The sequence below is a fragment of the Ictalurus furcatus genome, chromosome 8 (genome assembly GCF_023375685.1).
Source record: "Ictalurus furcatus strain D&B chromosome 8, Billie_1.0, whole genome shotgun sequence".
In the NCBI taxonomy this organism is placed as follows: Eukaryota; Metazoa; Chordata; class Actinopteri; order Siluriformes; family Ictaluridae; genus Ictalurus; species Ictalurus furcatus.
In genome coordinates, this window is record NC_071262.1 from 14,107,436 (window position 1) to 14,130,214 (window position 22,779).

At 39.6% G+C, this 22,779-nt stretch overlaps 1 protein-coding gene across 1 annotated transcript in view; it reads left to right on the plus strand.

The window, feature by feature from the left end:
• Positions 1-22,779, plus strand: part of pcdh11 (protocadherin 11) — a 207,426-nt gene that overhangs the window by 131,919 nt on the left and 52,728 nt on the right. Inside the window, exon 5 of the mRNA XM_053630952.1 lies at positions 2,123-2,333. Coding sequence (XP_053486927.1) covers positions 2,123-2,333 — 211 coding nt within the window. The remainder of the gene's footprint in view (positions 1-2,122; positions 2,334-22,779) is intronic.

The window sequence follows — 22,779 nt, forward strand, 5'->3', positions numbered from 1 at the left end:
TACAACATGTTTCTTTTTCTCTCCTGCTTCTTTAAGCACAATCCACAAATCATTGTGAACAATACACTAGCTGCACTATTCTACAAAATATTCTCCTTAGTATTCAATTGTAAAATATGACAGTCGAATAAGACCAAATGGTTTTGTCATTTTAAAAGTTCTACTCCATAGTCACACTGCAAGACAAGTGTAATGTATTGGGATTTACAACTAACTACTGTAAAGTAAAAAAAAAAAAAAAAAAATACATTTCATTGGTTAATGGGTTACTCACTATTAACCAGCTAACCCTTATGTCACCTAATTACCTTTTAAAAATATGACAAACAGGTAGAATATTTAGATGTACCAATCATATATCTTGTACAGAGGCACAGAATAAACTAGCTTTAATAAACTAACTAACCAGTCCTTTGCATTCCACAATTATCCTAAAAAAAAATTCAGATAGTTACAAAGAATCCTTAAAAACAATTCTTAGCCAATCAAGAATCATTGAACATGGATCAGCATCTACACTATGTAAGCAAAGGTTTGCGGACACATGCCAATAACACGCACATGTGCTTTTTGAACACCCCATTCCAGATTTAGTCTCCCTATGCTGTTATAATAACCTCCACTCTACTGGGAAGGCTTTCCACTAGATTTTGAAATGTGCTGTAGAGATCTGTGTCCATTCAGCAACAAAAGCATTAGTGAGGTCAGGTACTGATGTTGGTGAGGAGGCTTGGGGTGCAGTGGTTGCTCTAATTTATCTCAAGGTGTTCAGTGGGTTTGAGGTCAGGGCTCTATGAAATCCACTCAAGTTCTTCCACACCAGCCTTTGCAAATCATGTCGTCATGGACCTCACTTTGTGCACAGGGGCATTGTCATGCTGGATCATGTTTGAGCCACTTAGTTCCACTGAAGGGAAATCTTAATGCTACAGCATACAAAGACATTCAAGACAATTGTGCCCCTCCAACTTTGTGACATGCACTTGCATCTGATATCAAAAATGTTTATTTTTCATTATCTTGCAAAAATACAATAACAATATAAATATACACTGAATTAATGAAGGGGGCACGGTGGCTTAGTGGTTTACACATTTGCCTTGCACCTCCAGGGTTGGGTGTTCAAATCCAGCCTTCACCCTATGTGCGGAGTTTGCATGTTCTCCCCGTGCAAGTACTCTGCTTTCCTCCCCAGTCCAGAAACAGGTGTTGTAGGCTGAATGGTATTTTCAAATTGTCCATAGTGTGTGATTGTGCCCCTACGATGGGTTGGCACACCATCCAGTGTATCCCCAGCCTTGTGCCCCAGGTTCCATGGAGTAGGCTCCAGGCTCCCCTGTGAACCTGTGTAGGATAATCCTCACAGAAAATGGATCAATTATTTAATATAATTTATGCAACAGAGTGGCACAGTGGCAGAGCAGGTAGTGTTAGTGCCATGTCCATAAGGTCCTTTATTTTTCTCCACCTCCAAAAGTTATCCTTTGTGTGTCCGTGTGTGTTCAAACAGTTGAAAAAACAAACAAATAAATAAATATATAAATGCATACATACATACATAGATACATACATACATACATACATATATACATAAGGTGTTTATTATCTTTTGCAGGCACAGTGCCCTGTGTTTCAGTTGGCATTTTTGCAAAGAAATTTCATTTTAATTTATCACTGCATAATAGAAATAAACCCAAACCCTTCACATGCTTCTGGATCCTCAAATGGTGGTTTTGTGTGCACAGGTGTTGAGGAATGTGACAGGAACTAAAGATCACCTTTTTTTCATCAGATTTGCACAGACCACTTTAATTGCACGTTTTTACTTTCAGGTCTAAATAAACTGAACATAACATCTGTAATATAATTATAGATCTGTGTTCCTTTTGAGAAATTGGGTCAAAGATGATGTTTCATGTTTTAAAAAATATTTTTTTACCAAATGTGAATGTTTTTTCATCTTAATATAAGGGTTAAACAAGCTGTGTTTCGTTCAATGTGTGCAGCTGCGGCTTGTGATACTCATTATCAACATTATTCCTGCCTCCAAATATCTGCCTCAGAGCACAAAGCCATCATATGCTTATGCTGAAAAAGTTTGTGTATGTGTTTGTGTGTTTAGCAGAGTCAGCGGCGTGTGACCTTTCACCTTCCTGATGGTTCTCAGGAGAACAGTAATGCCACTGGACCAATGGAACAGGAGGTGGGCAGCAGTGCCAGTGTCACTAGCACCACTCAGTCTCTGCCATTGGGATTCCCACAAGACGAGTACTACGAGCAGACTTCACCCAACAGCCGCACTGAGGGTGATGGCAACTCTGACCCCGAGTCTAGTGAGTGCCTGCTACCATCCTTTTCCACCACACACTGGAGTTGCATAGAATAGTTGACTGATATGCATTCAATTTTCACCCCTGTGGGGATGTCAACTAGCTTGGGGGGGGTGGCTGGGGTGGCTGATGGTAAAGACATTTGAATATTATTCATGTGCTTGTACTACATGTACTGTTACTTTGTAAATATTTCAGACTAGATTAAGTAAATTTTATAGTCAGCTTCACTTGGTGTAAGAATACACTGTGAAAAAACATTTTCATATTTTCTTTAAGCTTAATGAAACATTAACATATCTCTTATGGATAAGTGTATAGATGTGCACAGGGCTGTTTTTTAATCCCACTCCCAACTGTCTTCTGAATTCATTCTGACCAATCCCACCATATCCCCTAGTTATTTTGGTTTTTACAGTGTCTGTCCATGATATGTTCAAATTAACTTACTATTTCCAAAAATATAAACAAAACTGTGGTGGCTTGGGAAAACTATTCACATATTTTGCACATATCTCAATCAGAAGTTATAAATGTTACAGCATCTGGTAACCTCTAAAAGTACTAAAAGAGGAAGAAAAAAATAAATAAAAATTATATATATATATATATATATATATATATATATATATACAGTGAGGGAAAAAAGTATTTGATCCCCTGCTGATTTTGTATGTTTACCCACTGACAAAGAAATGATCAGTCTATAACTTTAATGGTAGATTTATTTGAACAGTGAGAGACAGAATAACAACAAAAAAATCCAGAAAAACGCACATCAAAAATGTTATAAATTGATTTGCATTTTAATGAGGGAAATAAGTATTTGACCCCTCTGCAAAACATGACTTAGTACTTGGTTTAAAAACCCTTGTTGGCAATCACAGAGGTCAGACGTTTCTTGTAGTTGGCCACCAGGTTTGCACACATCTCAGGAGGGATTTTGTCCCACTCCTCTTTGCAGATCTTCTCCAAATCATTAAGGTTTCGAGGCTGACGTTTGGCAACTCGAACCTTCAGCTCTCTCCACAGATTTTCTATGGGATTAAGGTCTGGAGACTGCCTAGGTCACTCCAGGACCTTAATGTGCTTCTTCTTGAGCCACTCCTTTGTTGCCTTGGCCATGTGTTTTGGGTCATTGTCATGCTGGAATATCCATCCACGACCCATTTTCAATGCCCTGTCTGAGGGAAGGAGGTTTTCACCCAAGATTTGACGGTACATGGCCCCGTCCATCGTCCCTTTGATGCGGTGAAGTTGTCCTGTCCCCTTAGCAGAAAAAAACCCCCAAAGCATAATGTTTCCACCTCCATGTTTGACGGTGGGGATGGTGTTCCAGGGGTCATAGGCAGCATTCCTCCTCCTCCAAACACGGCGAGTTGAGTTGACGCCAAAGAGCTCCATTTTGGTCTCATCTGACCTCAACGCTTTCACCCAGTTGTCCTCAGAATCATTCAGATGTTCATTGGCAAACTTCAGACGGGCATGTATATGTGTTTTCTTGAGCAGCGGACCTTGCGCGCGCTGCAGGATTTCAGTCCTTCACGGCGTAGTGTGTTACCAATTGTTTTCTTGGTGACTATGGTCCCAGCTGCCTTGAGATCATTGACAAGATCGTCCCGTGTAGTTCTGGGCTGATTCCTCACTGTTCTCATGATCAATGCAACTCCACGAGGTGAGATCTTGCATGGAACCCCAGGCCGAGGGAGATTGACAGTTCTTTTGTGCTTCTTCCATTTGCGAATAATCGCACCAACTGTTGTCCCCTTCTCACCAAGCTGCTTGGCAATGGTCTTGTAGCCCATTCCAGACTTGTGTAGGTCTACAATCTTGTCACTGACATCCTTGGAGAGCTCTTTGGTCTTGGCCATGGTGGAGAGTTTGGAATATGACTGATTGATTGCTTCTGTGGACAGGTGTCTTTTATACAGGTAACAAACTGATATTAGGAGCACTCCCTTTAAGAGTGTGCTCCTAATCTCAGCTCGTTACCTGTATAAAAGACACCTGGGAGCCAGAAATCTTTCTGATTGAGAGGGGGTCAAATACTTTTTTCCCTCATTAAAATGCAAATTAATTTATAAAATTTTTGACATGCGTTTTTCTGGATTTTTTTGTTGTTATTCTGTCTCTCACTGTTCAAATACAACTACCATTAAAATTATAGACTGATCATTTCTTTGTCAGTGGGCAAACGTACAAAATCAGCAGGGGATCAAATACTTTTTTCCCTCACTGTATATATATATATATATATATATATATATATATATATATATATATATATATAATAACAATATATAATTTAACAAAAAAATCTATCTTTACATAAACATCTATTCCCCATATCTGACAGTTTTAGTGTTTAATAATAACATACTTAATAATATTTATTTTATACACGGCCATGCATCATTATTTTTTTTTTCTTTCTTGTTTTCTCGTGATCTCGACATAACAACAGCTGTTTTCTCGTGACGTCATTTTATCATGAGAATATCTTGCACCTTGTGATTAGGACTGGTGTTGCATGCATGTTGGTGTCTTCACCATTGTCATCATAAATTTAATAAAAAGAGAAGGGGGTGTCCCCTTCTCAAGTGTCAGAAACTAATGTGGAGGCTGTCAGTCACTGACAGACATAGAGCTATTTCAGCTTGAGTGAGTCCCTTATCAAAGAATAATTGAATATGTTCATCCATGATGCTGCGTGATTGCGCTAAGCTTTTGCTGCCTCCAGAACAATAAAAACAATGTTATCTCGAGTATACAGAAAATTAAGTTGTGATCACAAGAAAATAACATATCTTTACATTATAAAGTACATTTTGAGTCCTCATTTACATTGTCATTGCTATATTATCTCAGGAATTATATTTAAGCTGATTTAATATTATCCTGAGATGAAAGTATCAAACAAATGCCCACCTACTGCTACATTCACATTTAAATTTACATTGGTAGCATTTGGTAGACATTATCCAGAGGGGCTTACAGAAGTACTGTGTCTATCAGAAACATGTCCTCAAACTAGTACACTGGATCAGGGTCTAAGAGTACCACCAGTCTAAAAACCATGATGTGGAGGTTAGGACAGTATGGAAAAGTACAAGACAAGGATTTTAAAAAATAAATAAATAAATAAAAAGTGCCGATTTAAGTGCTTGATGAAGGGGTAGGTCCAGTTCAGAAAGCCAGGGAAGTTCTTTCCATCCCTTATGTGCCAGGAAAGAGAAGAGCCTTGATGCATGTCTGAGAGATGGTGGGTCCAATCATTACATTTGTAACTTAATCTACACTATATAGCCAAAACTATATGCACATCTGACCATATCTTTTACTGCATATATGGTTTATAATCATGCTAATTCAGATTTGTTCCCCATTTGCTGTTATAATAACCTCCACTCTTCTCTTGGAGTGTGGCTGTGGGGATTTGTGCTCATTGAGTCACAACAGCATGAGTGAGGTCAGGCATTGATGTCAGGTGAGGAGGCCTGGGGTGCAGTCAAGATTCCAGTTAATCTCAAAGGTGTTCAGTGGGGTTGAGGTCAGGGCTCTGTGCAGGCCACTCGAGTTCTTCCACTCCAACCTTGGCAAACCATTTCTTTATGGACCTTGCATTGTGCACAGGGGCATTGTCATGCTGGAACATGATTGGACTCCAGTGAAGGGAAATCTTAACAGTATACAAAGACATTTTAAATAATTGTGTGCTTCCAACTTTGTAGCAACAGTTTGGGGAATACCAACATATGGGTGGGATGGTCAGGGTTTCCAATACTTTTGGCCATATAGTGTATTCATTGAAAAAATATTAGTGACAATTTATCAGAGATCATGTGTTTCTGATTGAAAGCGAGCATGATCCATTTTAGCATCATCCACACATCAGTCCCATGACCTGAGGTTAATATCAGTCATTTTGACCAACCAGAGACTCATCATGGCTGCATACTTGACTGATCAATGTTTCCTCTTACACTGGTTCTGAAATAATCTCTGATTCATTCATAAATTGTTCTGTTCACAAAATTACTCATTCATTTTATTAGTGTTTTATTATATTACAATGTTGGTTGGTTCCATTTCTACAGTGTAAGTGATCGTGCATGTGCATCACTGATCATTTGGCAGCTAGGTTTTATGCTGCATAAATTTTATTCTGCATTAGTCAAACTGGCCTCTTAATTAATGTCATCTCTGTAAACAACTAGCATAGGCAAGGTTAACAATTAAAAAGATAAAGGTGATACAATTTATTACCCAATAAAACATAATAAATACAAAATGTAAAATAAAATATATACCAAATAAAATTTTACATAATTTTGGGAGAATATATTTATTTAAAAAAATTTCGAAGTAGCATTGTCAAAGTATGTTATAGACCCAACTTTGGTTAAAATCCGATTTCTTTGTCATTTTTTATTGTTTGCCAGAATTCAGCTACCTGCCTGACATGTTTTCCCAGAACTGCACAAATAACAATAATAAACACAGCAACCCTGAAAAGAATAAAGCAGTTAGTAATGATGAAATAATATATGAATGAGTAAATGACAGTTTACACCAGATGCGGTAAACACACTGCTTCAGTATGTTCACTTGTTAAACAACATAGCCTTTCTTTGTCCCGTGAGCTTTGTAACTGACCGCACTCTCCTGCCCGCTTGTCATAAGAGAGAAAAAACACCTGCGCATGTCACTTTTCAGTTGGGTCCCACAGGATCCCAGTGCCTGTGCACACCTCTAGTTTATTATTTTTGCACATTTATCGCACTGATTTATTTGTTTTCATCTTTAATAGTGTGGCCTAGAGAAGCACTATAGCTGGGTATGTAATTTTCAGCCTGTGTATGACTGTTAATGAAACTGCAGTTTGACGCGTTCTTTGTTGTTGTTGTTTATTAGCATTTACCTGCACTACTACTATTTAAGTCTTTAAATAGTCTGCCTGAGTGTCCTGGATTAGTTTTGACAGATGGCAACTTTTTAAATTACTGGCAGACTAGTAAAAATTAATATTCATGCAAACCATACCACACACACACACACACACTCACACACACACACACACACACACACACTTACAGATATGATGAGATTTAGAGTGCTGCAGCTGGCTAGATGATGATAGGCAAGCCATGCCTGGTGGACGCTGCGTGGCTTGCCATAATAGTGCTGAACAAATCAGGGGGAGGGTGTTTATTTGCTCAAGTCGTTATGGTTTAATGAGGCACACAAAAACTGGTTAGCATTTGTGTGCCACCGTGATACTCTATATATTGGACAGCCATTAATGTGACTGACTGGCAAAGTCACACTGCTAGCATGGTAGATCTCCTCCCCCTTGTAGTTATCTGGTGGGCTTTACAAAATCTGGTGTTGTAAAGCCACTGGAATCAGACGGTGGAACTGTCAAAAGCCACTGTCGGAGGCTTTGATTTCCACCACCGCTTCCGTGTCATAATCAGGAAGCCAGTGGGCCGACTGTGATCAGCGTAGATCTCTTCATCCCGCTCCAGCCTACGCATCAATGATATGGGTGAATTACCATAGCATTGCTCCGGTTGTCAGAAGCGACACAAGCTCTTTTTTTAAACACAGGGCAGGGGAGGAATAAATTGCCTGGCATACACCTGCAGATATCCTTTCAGTCTGGGCCATAAATGAGACAACAGCGTCTCTGGCCACGCTTGCAAGCTCGTCTTCCCCCTCTGCATTGCAGCAGAGCTCTGACAGTACCTGCGGTGTTTGTGTGAGGATGAATGGATTTGTGTGGTTCCCCCTGCCTGCCTATTTCCATACCCATGATTACCAATCTATTCCCTTAGATTAGCTGTTGTCCCACCAGCCCTTGTTCTATGATAATGACCTTTTGCCGCATATTGCTGGCTGCTGGCACATAATCAGTTCTTTTAGATGCACTGTATAAGGAAAAACAAAGTGTACAGTCTCAACACTGCTTTAAACACTGCAAACATTTCCTGGATTGATAATATTCAACAGTGGACATTTATATCAGACTTTCAGCTGTAAAAACTAGATTAATGATTTTTTTTTTTTTTTTTTAATGTAATCATATTTCCTCACTTTTTTTCAGGTAATTCAAATAATGCTGAACAGTATTAAGAAAAACACTGTGGCAAATGCTAGCAGTAGATCTTTTGTCAGCATAACCACCGTTTTAATTCTTAATTCATACATTAATGCAAACTGGTCCTTTGTACGTAAAATGTTTCATTGATTCCATTGTCAAAGCAATGGTTAAGAACCCACTGCGTGTGTTAGAATCCAAAAGCCTCCCAACTGACAGAGCCATGAATAAACATGAACAATCCAGTGCTGCTTGAAAATGAAAAACACATCATGCTTTTTATCCTGCAAATTATTTGCAGTTGTGTCGTAGTGTGTTAGGATATATATATTTTTTTCATCTATATATAATAAGGTTTGGGGGTTAAGCACTGGGGTTTTGAAACAGATAATCTGACAACTCAAGATGTGTGATTTTGAATTTGACCGGCTTGTTCATTCTCCTTGTTTTCTCACTAAAAAAGTTCACAGATAAATCCTGACACTGTGGTTGAGAGTTCAAAAGGAGCGATAGATCCATGCTCTGTTGACAGACTGGGAGACGAGTGCATCGGAGGTGTCGCAAGCCCGAGACGGATTAGATATGGTTTTATCAATGAGCAGCAGGCTGCCGGAGCTGTGGCAATCGCTTATCTTGTTGTCTCAATTTGAAAAGAGTGAGAACAAGAGACAGAGGTTGATATGGATGGTAGGAGAGAGGGAGAGGAAAAAAGAGAGCGCTGAGAAAAAAGGTGATGGCGAACAAAGCGTCCAACCTCCCAGGCTTTACATCTATGTGGTGGTGTGGCAAGGTCTGGCATGTCAACTCTCTACTGAGTAACGGCCAGCGCAGAGAAGCAAGGGGATATGGCCTTCTTATGACAATGAATTTCTCCACTCCTCTTTAAAACGGCGTCTTTATTACGCCGACCTGCTCTTGAAATAAAGTTCATATGACGTTTATGTTGCTGTTATTTATGAGAGAGGAGACTGTTCGGTTTACGGCCACTTTATTTATTTATTTATTTGCTTACTCTCCTCCAGCATTGCTTTATCAGACAGTGAACAGTGTTTTTCCACACCCCTCCACACACACACACACACACACACACACACCGGTCGAATGTGCCATGGCCTCTGGCCGATTGTCTAAAAGGCTCAATTTGCTGTGGCAGAATTAGCATAGATGCTCCTTCTTCTCCACCTCCTCTCTCATTCCCCAAACAGCTGGCGGAGGGGGAGATGCACGTCTCAAACAATTAGCACTTTTAATTCTGAACCGTCCCTCCAGGCTGTAGCCAACCCTTTGTACTTAACATCAAACAGTATAATGCATAAAAGTGCATCTCGCCTATAGCTGTCGCCATGGTGACTGTGGCTGATGTGTGTGTTCTGTAGTCTTTCTCCAGCTTCCGTGTCATTTAAACTGAATAAGCAAATGCAGGAAACGTGGAATTGGCTTGGATTGAAAGGACCTGATCAATATGAAAATATTGTCACTGATACTGATCATTTTAAAGACATAAAAATTCAAATATATGAATGTGATAGATGTGTATAATATAATATAATTATGTAAGTCTAAAGATTTAATAATAATAATAATAATAATAATAATAATAATAATAGTTTCTTAGATTTATATAGCACTTTTCTAGGCACTCAAAGTGCTTTACATTGTATGGGGGGATACCTCCTCAAACACCAAAATTGTGTAGCCTCCACCTGGATGATGCAACGGCAGCGATAGTGTGCCAGAACACCCACCACACACCAGCTGGGGGAATTTCGCCAGGACACCGGGAGTTATACCCCTACACTTTTATGAGAAGTGACCTGGGATTTTTCATGACCACAGAGAGTCAGGGCCTCAGTTTAACGTCTCATCCGAAAGACAGATTTAACAGGTGCTGTTAGTTTTACATTCTTCTTCTTCTCTTCCTCTTCTTCTTCTTCTTCTTCTTATTATTATTATTATTAGTAGTAGTAGTAGTAGTATTCAAAAACAGATTAAATTGAGTATTTTCATAGAATTATGTACAAATTTTTTCTTTCTTTTTTTATTCTGTAGGTCCGTGTCATACAACTTATTAAGTGAAGAGCATCCTTTTATTCACCAGCCACTGCACTTTTACAGTTGCAGCTACACACAATGTTGGCTGCCTGACTAAGTCATGTGTCAGATTCAGACTCAATAACTGAACATTAGATGAACTAAATAGAACATTAGATAGAACTAAAGTCATAAATTGAGGGAATTGAGACTAGAATTGTAGTAAATTGCAGGGCATGAACAGTTCATATGGCAGACCTTTTTTAAAAATGTCTGGGTTACGCATGTAACCCTGTTCCCTGAGAAGGGAAGGAGACGTTGAGTGAGCTCCATGCTGTGGGAAGCTCCCTCGCTTGTGACCGGTATTTGAAGCTTGTGTAACATCATGCCTATTTATAGGCCTGCCGTGAACAGGTGACGTGGCAATTAAGCACGCTGAGTGATATAAATACGCTGCCATCAGCCTCTATTATCTGAAGCGAAGATGCAATTCACAGGCATGCCACAGTATGGCAAAGCTACGCAATGTTTCCTTCCCTTCTCAGGAACCAGACATTCCTTTTCAAAGGGAAGTCAACGTTGTGTGAGCTCTACACTCAACGACAATACCCTCTCCAGCATACTGCGGGTACACTGGGTCACTGCAAGACACTTCAGCCTGGGGTGGAATGTATACCTGACACCACGCATAAACCTCAATGTTAGAGGATGTTGCCCCACAGATGCTCCATCAATAGGGTCGTGGCTGTCCAAAATGGCAGCCATATAGACCCTGATTGTAGAAGGAGCAAACAATGCTGAGAAATGTCCTTGTAAGAATTCCAGGACTGAAGCTGTTGCGCAGTTTACTGGGTCTAGCTGATGTTCCTCACACCACGAGACAAAAAGTCACCACTTCAGCACATACAATTATCTCATGGATGGTGCTCTAGCGTTCAACATGGTCTCTACAAAGTCAGTTGTGAGACCATAATCTATGAGCTGGTGCCCCTCAGGGGCCAGACCCACAGTTTCCATAGTTTCAGCCAAGGGTGATAACTCAGACCTCTGGCTTGAGACAGTAGATCCATGCAGATGGGAATCTCCCAAGGAATGCCATCCAGCAGAGATATTATCTCTGAGAACTCACTTCGGCATTGGTGGGCAAGGCCTATGCAGTAATGGGTCTTGCTTGTGGGTCACTGCATACAATGGCAGTGTTGCAGGCCTATCAAGCAGACCTGCTGAGTGAGCTCGACATATGGCGGCTTTCACCCAGTTCCTTCCCCGTTGTGTTGAGTTTACCCGGGCATCCACTAGTGGAGCCCGGACCAGCGCTAGTGCAAGGGAGGCACAGAAGGCGAGTGAGGTGGCCCGCCTCTCCCCATAGAGAGCCAGGGGAACCGGGCAGCCACAGTCGCAGCCTGCTAATGGGCCTGATCTGAGAATGATCATAAAAGCCTCTGAGAGAGGTAGCTTGCAAGTGCCTCCTCCACCTTCGGCATAGCTAAATAGCCATGCCATTCATTCCCCACGATGGCCGAATAATCCGACATCGCAGGGTTGTAAATACGGCTTATGTATGGTTTTCCCAGAAGCGTGATATTCCGTCATGCACTTCTGGAAGTATAGGAGAGTTTTCTGCAGTGTGAAGGAGATTTTATTTTCACTGAGGAGAAAAAAGCTGCTCTTTATATGCTTGAGTGCTGCCCTCTGTTTTTTGGCACACCCTTCTGACTCCAGATTCAGAAAGGAATTTTTTTTGGCTTTCCATGGCGGAAGGAGGAGAGCCGAACCCAGAAGATCCATACCAGATCCCCAGGACCGGAACCGGCTGGCTGCCTTGGCAGCAGCCGGCCCAGATCCGCATGGATCTGAAATCCAGCTCCCTTCGGCCGCGAAGAGAGTGAGCTGCGAGCAGAGCTGCCTAATTGTAAGGCATTCAAAATCGCAAAGTCAGACCTTTTGATGGCTGTCCTGGCATGCTCTATCCCTACACACTTCACACAGAAAGTGTGTCTATCCTCCCCCATTGATGAAATGGGAACAATGCGTATTTCTCTCTCACTCATACTTTTCTCTCTTTTTTTTTTAAAGGGACAAAAAAGAGATTTTTCTTTAATTTTTTTTTAAAGATAGAGAGGAAGTGAAGAGTCTTTTTGCGAGCGTTACACAAACAACCGACATGCAGTCTCACTACAGATAATAAGGCTGATGGCGCGGTTCACAGGTGCCGTTTTTATATCACACGACATGCTTAATTGCCACATCACCTGATAACGGCAGACCTATAAATAGGCATAACGTTACACAAGCTTCAGATACCGGTCACACACGAGGGCACAACCCACAGTGTGGAGCTCACACAACGTTGAGTTCCCTTTGAAAAGGAACATGCTGTCATTAAACACATTATTCGATTTTGATACATACACTGTTGCATACATCGCATACGTACACTCTGGATGTGGTTAGCAACATTGTCAGAAACACTGTCCAGATCAGTGTATAGCATTCAAACGGTGAAAAACTGCTTTTGCATGGCCCAGTGTGTGCTGAGAAAACATTCCCCACATCATTACACCACCACCACCAGTTTGAACTGGTTGATGTCAATGCCAATATCAGTGTGGTTGATGCCAAATTCTAACCTTATCATCTACTATATGCCATAGTAGAAATTTAGATTCATCTTCTGCTTTCCAGTTTTGGCAAACCTGTGCCCACTGTAGCCCCAGATCTCAGTTCTTGGATGACAGACGTGGAACCCAACATAGTTTTCTACTGTAGCCCATGCACCTCATGACCATATAATCTGAGATGCTTTTCTGCTCAGCACAGTTGTAAAGCGTGGTTATTTGAGCTACCATAGCCTTCCTGTAAGCACAATCCAGTCTGAGAATGTTCCTCTGACCTCTCCCATCAACAAGTCATTTCTGCAGAACTAATGCCACATGATTGGCTGATTAGATCATTTCATTAATGAGATGGTGTTCAGGTGTTCCTAATAAAGTGGCTAGTGAGTAAATTATACACATACAGTATCTCACAAAAGTGAGTACACCCCTCACATTTTGTAAATATTTGATTATATCTTTTAATGTGACAACACTGAAGAAATTACACTTTGCTACAATGTAAAGTAGTGAGTGTACGGCTTGTATAACAGAGTAAATTTGCTGTCCCCTCAAAATAACTCAACACACAGCCATTAATGTCTAAACTGCTGGCAACAAAAGTGAGTACACCCCCTAAGTGAACATGTCCAATTTGGGCCCAATTAGCCATTTTCCCTCCACGGTGTCATGTGACTTGTTAGTGTTACAAGGTCTCAGGTGTGAATGGGGAGCAGGTGTGTTAAATTTGGTGTCATCGCTCTCACACTCCATCATACTGGTCACTGGAAGTTCAACATGGCACCTCATATTTGGGATGGGGATTGGGAAATTAGACTCGACGCCGTTTCACTGCTGCTCACTTCCGGTGTAAAATTTCAAACTGCAGTTTTGTCGTCATTCCACACAAGAGACATCTTCTTTACACACAGCACGGAATTGATGTGTTTTCCCGCCCTCTTTTGATTGACAGGATATAATCAGCCCTGATCATCAGATGTTTTTAAATTATCGGCCGATAGCGGGAAAAATAGTCTCAGTGCATCTCTAATATATACTATAAGTGTCAGGTATACTTTCCAAGCAGCTACACTCATTGGCACTTTACCAGGTAAACCTGTTAATACGAAACACCATAGGATCTCCACTGACCAGATGTAGTTTGGATGGTGCAACATTCACAGCACAGCAGTGACATTGATGTGATAGTGACATGTTAGCAGGTATTGCAATGCTATGAGTAGATCAGACATGGCAGTGTTGCTGGGATTTTGCTGGGCTGTCAGTGCTAGGTTGAGAAACAGTCCACCAGCTAATAACATCCAGCCAACAGCGGTGCAGTGGACAGAAACTGATATTGATCAATGGCTAGAGTAGGATTTACATGAATTGTGTTAATATTTGTGTGAATTGTGTTAATTGGGTTAAAAACCCCAGCAGAACTGCTGAGCCTCCTAAACTGGTACAAGTGCATCACATAATAGTGTTACTGCTATACTGAGAATGTTCTAGAGCATTAAGATCACTCTTTTTAACAAAGAGTGACCTTCATGCAAATTAAGATTTTTATAAAGTGCCAAATTGGGTAACATGGATCCTTTATCAAATTCAATTAAAAAATTTTTACTGGTCACATACATAACTATATACAGTACAATGTGCAATGCTTTTTTTGACTATCCATGACATAAAAATAGAATTCACATACACCAGAATTTACTTCTATGCAGGTAAGAAAGCAAAAATATAAAAAACATGCTATGTTGCCATATTTTATGAAACAAAATAATAAAATAATATTTTGAAATAATATTTTAGTATTTAATCATTGCCAAATAGTTCTTTACATGCCAAAGATTCCTTATGTATTTTTGTTCCAGCAAAAATATGCAGTTTATTAATACTAATAAGTAACAGAAATTTCAAGAACTCTAATGAGAGTGTATCAGTATGAAAAAGAGGATGCCTGTGGGAGATTTACATGTCTCAGGTTGTCATCCGAGTACATAATTTGTACAGGTAAATCACACCTAGTAGAAAACAAAACCAGTCAGTGAAAAGGTTTTCCTTAAATGCTCAAAAAGTCCAGATGAATGGTGTAGTAGAGGGTTAAACTGCAGTGTACTGGCTTCAAGCCCCATCTTAGGTTTCATATTTCAAAGATTTCAATCAGATTGCAAATAAATAAATAACAAATAATACAGGCAAGTCTTTTTTAACCATTTAAAAAATATTTTGAAGAGTAATAAGGTTACATTATTTTACATTCCCTTAAGCATAGTTATTCTTATTATAGGTTTGTGTAGCGAATAATGTACACAAATGTGGTTTGACCTATATGAACTCTCCTCCTGCTCTCTCTCTCTCTCTCTCTCTCTCTCTCTCTCTCTCTCTCTCTCTCTCTCTCTCAGTTTCACATACCAATAAACACACATCTTGTCTTGTTTTTCTGTGATTGAGGCAGTTACTGGACTAGCACTGAAAATAAAGCAGAACATATAAGATGCTGTGCCCACACAGAAGAAACGTGATGGCACTCTGAGTACTCAGTGAAACACATTTTCATTAATTCCAGCCTAGTTTTTTTTTTTTAAATGCAATTAGCATTAATGAATGTAGTGCTTAATTACACTGATCTCTGTAAATCTCTATTAGACACCAAATTTCTCTCTGGAAACACTTTGACACCGAATGATGGCATTTCGTGAGTTGAAATCCATCCAAAACAAAGACAATACTAATTAGCGATGGAGTGCTGTGAACATCATGGGAGCAGTCACTCTTACAAGGACAGAATTGCCAGTTGCAATAATGTTGCATTACATTTGCTTGGTCAATTATACCAATCATTGTGTTGTCTCATTTCATGATCACTAGCAGCAGTTCTATTCCTTAAACTGTAATCTTTCATTTTGCTGTCATTCTGGTGCCCCAGATGTTCACAATTAAAGCCTTTATAGCCCTAATATGTCATCCACAAACCTGTAGCATAGTTTGAATATTCTGTGGAGCCATCTCAAAGCATAAATTGCAAGATAAAAATGTATTATGGGCAAAGCAGCCATGCAAATATATATGTATTTATTTCTCTTGGGTGCCATGATTATTTCACAAAGATTTACACCTCATCTCGTTTGGGAATTTGCTTTTCTTTCTTTACAGAATCTCCTAAAATGTCTTTCTGCTACAGGCAAGCAGAATTTTCCCCCAGCTGCTGCACTGGTCCTAAATGATGCACCAACAGTATTAGCCCACATACTGTGTCAGTCTCTTCCTTTTGCTGATTTCAAGTCTTTTATTCCTTCATCTTTTGACTCTTTCAGGTCTCTGGCTGTGCCAGATGGGATTTAAATGGATTCATCTGTATATCCATCGTAGCAGCTGGGGTTTTAGGGAAGCGCTCGTGCTTCCGAGGTGATCTGGAGGGGCACCTGTGTTTCGTCTGGATCAAATGCCATTGATAGTCATCTTGTGGAGACAGGCTATTGATTTGGCAAGGCGAGTCAAAGCTCTGAAATTTCCTCAGAAGAGACTTGGGAGTGTCATGTAAGACAGCTCATGCACGGTGCATTAAATGTCCCTGGGGAACATAGTACATAATGAACATCATGAACAAAGGAAATGAGAAAAGAAATGTGTAGATAGTGGAGATAATTCAGTATGAAATCTACACTAACACCTGTTAAAATGAAGTCAGTCTTGAGACGGTCCTTAAAAGGTCCTGCATTCATTATGCAGCCTTTGCAAAGCATCATTAAAGATAAATATATGTAGGCTTTTAAATATGCAAGTGCACATGCTTCTTTCTTTTATGAGGTGCATTTTTGTGTTAATGCAGAGTAGGTTCTTAAGCAGGTCTCGAGTAGGAAGATGCACATTTCACCATTGCAGAGACTCCTAGTTATAGAATTCGGAAGCTGCCAAAAGTATTTGAATATGAATTTCATATATTAGTGGTTAGCACGTTTCCCTTGCACCTCCATGGTTCGGGGTTTGATTCCTGCCTCCGCCCGTGGGTACAGAGTTTGCATGTTTTCCCCATGCTTCAGGGCATTTCCTCTGGGTACTTTGGTTGCCTCCCCCAGTCCGAAGACATGCATTGTAGGCTGATAGGCATTTCCAATATTGTCCATAGTGTGCAATTGTTCCCTTTGAAGGGTACCAACCCCATCCATGGTGTCCCCCGCCTCGTGCCCCGAGTCCCATGACTTCAGGCTCCCACTTGACTCGGTGTAGAATAAGCAGTACAGAAAATGAATGGATGAACATTTTCACCAGTGTTTTTTTTTCTTTGTTTTGAACTTGCTAGGGGTAAGATTTAAATCTCAAAACATGTAATCTGCAATTTAAAAATGACAAAATATTTCAAATTAGTATTCAGTTACTTTTGTCAGCTTCCATGCTCCATACCTAGGTATGCTATCTGTACTTTACACTATTCTGACTCAAATTTTTCATACTCTAAATTGTGTAAACTAAGGGAGGCTTTTACAATTAAAACAGCCATTGCCAACTTGTTAACATCTGCCCTTACTCAGTCATCCATCTGAGTAAGAAGACAATCGATAGCTGCCACATTTGATTACCTCTCTGGACAAAGTGTTGTGAAATCTATGAGGGAAATTCAAACGCCCAGCATGCGAGCACCCTCTAACTGCCTATCAAATTGGTATGCCTCATTTTTCTGACAAGAACTGAAATTCAGAAAATCGAAATCACCTGCCTCCAAATGCATTGAAATCATGAAGAGACTGGCACCAACCAGTCTACATCTGAATTATGATAAAAGTAGACTAATAGCCAGCCATATACAGTATTCTCCTAGGAGTTTTTGAAATACAGCCATTTCTATTTAAAGCATGCTCAGCTTTGAAATCAGCCAACTGTCATATGCATCATATCAACTACTTTTTTTTTTTTTTATTTTATTTAAAGAACAAGCACTAATATGGACATCTTCCAGACATGATGCCAAAACCTCTTCTGTTTACAAGACTTCATTAACAAAGGGCCAATTTGATATACCTCCTTCCAACTGGCATGATTTCAGTGACAGCATTCATGCATCACTGCCAAAGGAATGTGTACAGCTCATTACAAGAGCATTTAAATGCAGGGTTTATGTCTTGGATAAACAGTGATTTTTCACGCTCTTGCTTTGCCTGATGAACAGAAACATATTGCAGGTGTGTCTTTCAGCTTGACGTTTGTTCAAAGTCTATCAACTTTGGCGAAAATGAAACTTTTCACCAAAAAAATGTCTGAGGAGCCTAAGTAGCTGGATCAGGTATGGTGAGAGGTGTAACAATATGTTGCAAGCGTACTTTTCTAAATGCAGAAGGAAAGCATAGAGAGGTAATAAAATTCATTGGTTCATTGTTAAAAATAGGTTCCATAAAAATTGTTTCTTTTACACGTATTGTAATTCCAGAGGAAGCAACTGGCCTCAAAACTGCTGTGAACTAAAGCTTATGTATAAATATTCATAGCCATGCTTTGTTAGCTGTCTTAGCTCTGGCATTTCTCCTGTCTTATTTCTGTACCTGATTCTTTTTCCAATTTGGTATGAAAGATGCTTCTTTGTGATTTGCAAAAAGGCAGGTCAAGTCAGCACAGATTTCAAACTCAATTCAGGTACGTTACTGATCAGTGAATAACAGAGTGTTACATGTGTGGTGAGACAAAAAAGGCTCAAAGGAGTTATGAATTAAAAATGTAATTCACATTATTATTACTCACATGTCATTTATGATATTCCTTAGTAGAATAACGTGAATGCATAATAATTACTATTGTTTGATTAAATATTATACCGTATCACTGTTTAATTCTTAAATCTGATGGACCAGAAGGTGTTGATTCATTTTTTACAACAGAAGCTTATAAAATGGTTTATATGAATGCACTCCTTCTAATAGGTTAATGCTTCTGTATTAACAACTCATTCACAACAGTCTTATATGGCAGATGCCCCAGATATTCTATACCTACTAATAAATGGATTAAAAACATGCTGTTATTTAACAAGTATATATAATTATTCATGTGGTGAAACTTTCTGTAAGGAGATGTTTATTTAATATTCATGGAAAGACTGTAGACCATGTCAAAATGTTTGGGACACGCTAGTGCGGAAACAACTGTTAGTAGCTGCTATAATGTAAGTGATAACAGGAACTAACTTGTCACATGGACATTCCACAGTTTTAAATGTAACTAACATTGCACTGTGATGGGTTGATACCCCATCCAGGGTGTCCCCCGCTCGTGCCCCAAGTCCCTTGGATAGGCTCCAGGCTCCCTTTGATCCCGTGTAGGATAAGCAATTCAGAAAATGTATGGATGGAACTATGACATGTTTTTTTAACGTTCACTTTTCAATAAAAAAATGTAATCATGGTAGAAGAGAATTATAATATAATATAAACAGAAATCATAATCTTTGAGATGGTAACATCATCACACCACTCCGGTGTTTATACTTTTTCCAATAATAGCACACCCTTATTATGCTTTATTCTTTACATATATCCTGGCACTGATCATACTGTTCAGATATTTTACTCAGCAAACAGCCAAATTGGTATGTAGTGTACAGGTATATGTGTGTCTTCGTTGTTATCCGTGAGTGTATTTAGCTAGGTAGAGGAAAACTAAGCCATGTCATGTGGAATATTATGCGGTTATGTCAACTGTTTAACTACCTCATTCTTATGACTGCACCTGCTATTCCATCTCCTAGCATAGTGCTTTGGTCAGCTTAAAAATGTTGATGACTGTCAACCTGTGACAGACCATCATACATTGTGACTGACTGTGTCATAATGTCAATCACAAAACAGAGATAAGCCTGTGTTACGATGTCATGAACTGACAATAGGTGTCATGTCTTATTGCAAAAATAATATCATGTCACTCTTTATGGTGGTGCTCTTAGCTAAATGGTTGCCATGAGCTCTGAGTTGTTTTTCTTCTCTGTAATAGATTCAGCACAAAGATTTTCATTGTGTTTTGGAATTAGGTCAACTGTTGGTTTCAGAGTAATTTGGTTTAGACAGCTTAAAACCATGGCTCCACCAGATGAGAGTAAAATCGCTTTGCCTTCCCAATTGCACCCAGAAAAGCACCCGTTTCAGATCCACTGTCATTTTGGACAGCAGTAGCTTTTTAAAGCACCCCTACACAGCAAACAGCCAAGCCATCTGCACTTAATGCGTGTGTGATTACCCACAAATTATCCCCAGAAAATTTTGTGATCTGACATCAAGCAAAAATGGTGGCTTTCTTCCTCCTCTGTTTTTTTTTTCCAACACCAGTGAGTCTAAAAGGTTAGTGGCATACAGGGCACAATCGATGCCCACATGGTGTGGGGCCATGCCATGATTGAAGTTCTTGTGTGGGAGTATTATCTAATAAAAATCTCATAAGATTTGCTCTGCATCTGTAAATAGCTGCTTATAGCATAAGCGTCAATAGCATTGCACCACTTTTTTGGCACAGCAGCGCTCTGGGGCGTGGCTTTCCCATAGAGATTTACTGAATGTTAGAAATCTGTTGAATTATTGAAATCCTACAAACTGACTATTGCTCAGTGTTTACATTGAAAAATGGAAAAGTGCTAATATGCACTTGTGAGAGGAAACAGTTCTGTCACTTTCAGTCTGTTGATTTGCTTTATATGCGAAACAACTTTTTTAATCATGACATTTCAATATTAAAGTATTATTTGGATGGCATAAGATCTGAACAGATGTTAAGTAATATTACTGGAAAATGACTGTAGTAATTATGATCGAATTGCATGGGATAATTGATTTCTGGATAAATCAAAGAAATGGGAGTGTCTTCATTATGCACGCATGGTTATCAAAAAAAAAAATACTTGTCAAAAAAAAACAACATAAAAATCCTATGTGTATGTGTCTATGTGTCCATGTTGTACTTGTTATAGGGCTTGTGACCATGCTCGTTGTGCTTGATCATTAGTAGGCCTAATGACCATGCATGTAGGCTTTAACTGTGCTAGAAACCCAACTTACCCACCAAGAAATGATAGACAAGTGAGCTTCCTGGAGTGTCTCCATATTGAAGAAAATGTGTGAAACCTCTTTTCCCACAGGATATAATGCAATCTTTACCAACATGTCAATTTGGATCAGATATATATTACCTCAGGTTATTTCTACTGGTCATTTTATAGAAGTTAAAATATGGTCTAGTCTTTCCAGACACCTGGACACACAGTCCATAAAAAAATTATTATAACAAATTCACACAGGGCTAAAATCCCAGAGATACTTTGGTAATAATTACAATACCCCACCTCCCTATGTAAAAGTAGTCCAATCTGAATATGGCTTGAGTCTATGAATGGAGACTGATTATGAATTTGTCTCTATGAATAATCTTTTTATATTTAAAAACTCTGGATGATTTTAATACTCACTAAACTATTACAAACTATTAAAAAAAAACACATATGAGTTTGTGCACATAGGCTTACCAGTGTGTAATCCATAGACATTCATTACAGTGTGGTACCCCGTGTTTATAATCCTTCTTTCTGATACTGCTGTAATCAAGCCCTTGTTTCATGGCATGCAGGTTGAGGGCCCACAGAGTTGTAAAAAGGTCAATCATCTCTAAGGAATTATATCTAATTATGATCACCATTTGATTGGAGCACAGCTGAAGCTGACACTAGGTGTTTGCCTTCTACTCTATTATATTCAGTGGTGAACTGATTAAAATGCATCCTTGTCCAGCTTCCATTTTTCACATGCAGGTAGCATTAAGGATAAAGGTGAGTCTGGTCAGATGGACTTACTGACCAAAATAGCAGCAATATCTTCCCTGAAGGCTAAAAAGACAACGTTTGAGCGTTTTTGGAGGGGATGATAAAACATAACGCTGTTGACTTCTGTAGTACTTACATCCGGTTAACAGCTATCGCTCCAAACATATGCTGCCACCATTTTAGGCAGGTTTGCTGCCAAGAGAAATCCTGTTATGAGAATATTATTGCACATTCAAAGACATGGTGGATAGCCACAAGTCCAAACAACAAAATGGTGTATAGAATATCTGTTGCTTTCTTTTTTTTCTCAGTCTACTAAAGAAAGCAGCATGAAAGTCCCATAAACGCTAATATGGGAACATTCAAAAGTGTTTTTTTTTTTTTTTTTTTCAGGCCTTTGTATTCTTGGACAGGTCAGCGGGATTTAATCTTAGCATGTGTGTGTGCATTCAAGAGCTGGATTACTTGGTGGCACCCTGTAGTCCAGGTGATCGATGTGCGCTGTGATTCGTTGATAAATTTGCATTCTCCGACAAATGGATGAGTTCAGAAAGAGCTCAAGGGGCTGGCTAACACAGACGGATGGAGTGCGTAGGGAACAGAGGAGGTTTGCTGAGTGAAGGAAAAAAGGATTCCAGTTATTCCAGTTGGGGATGTGGTGAGGATGGATTATGTTTGCCCTTGCAGGAAATGTTTGCTCTAACTGAGTATGACAGGGAGCTTTTGAGGGCTTGACAGTGAACACAGAGACCTGGCAAATGTTGCGGGTGCAGCATAGATGAACCAGCACATTCATCACATTTGCCATGGTCAAGTTGGCCACCGCTGAACATCTGCAAGACCTCCAGGCTGAAGAGGATCAGGCCACCAGCGCGAAATGCCATCAGCCACCCGGCCTGGCCATTTGGTCCCTTTTGCCCCACTAAC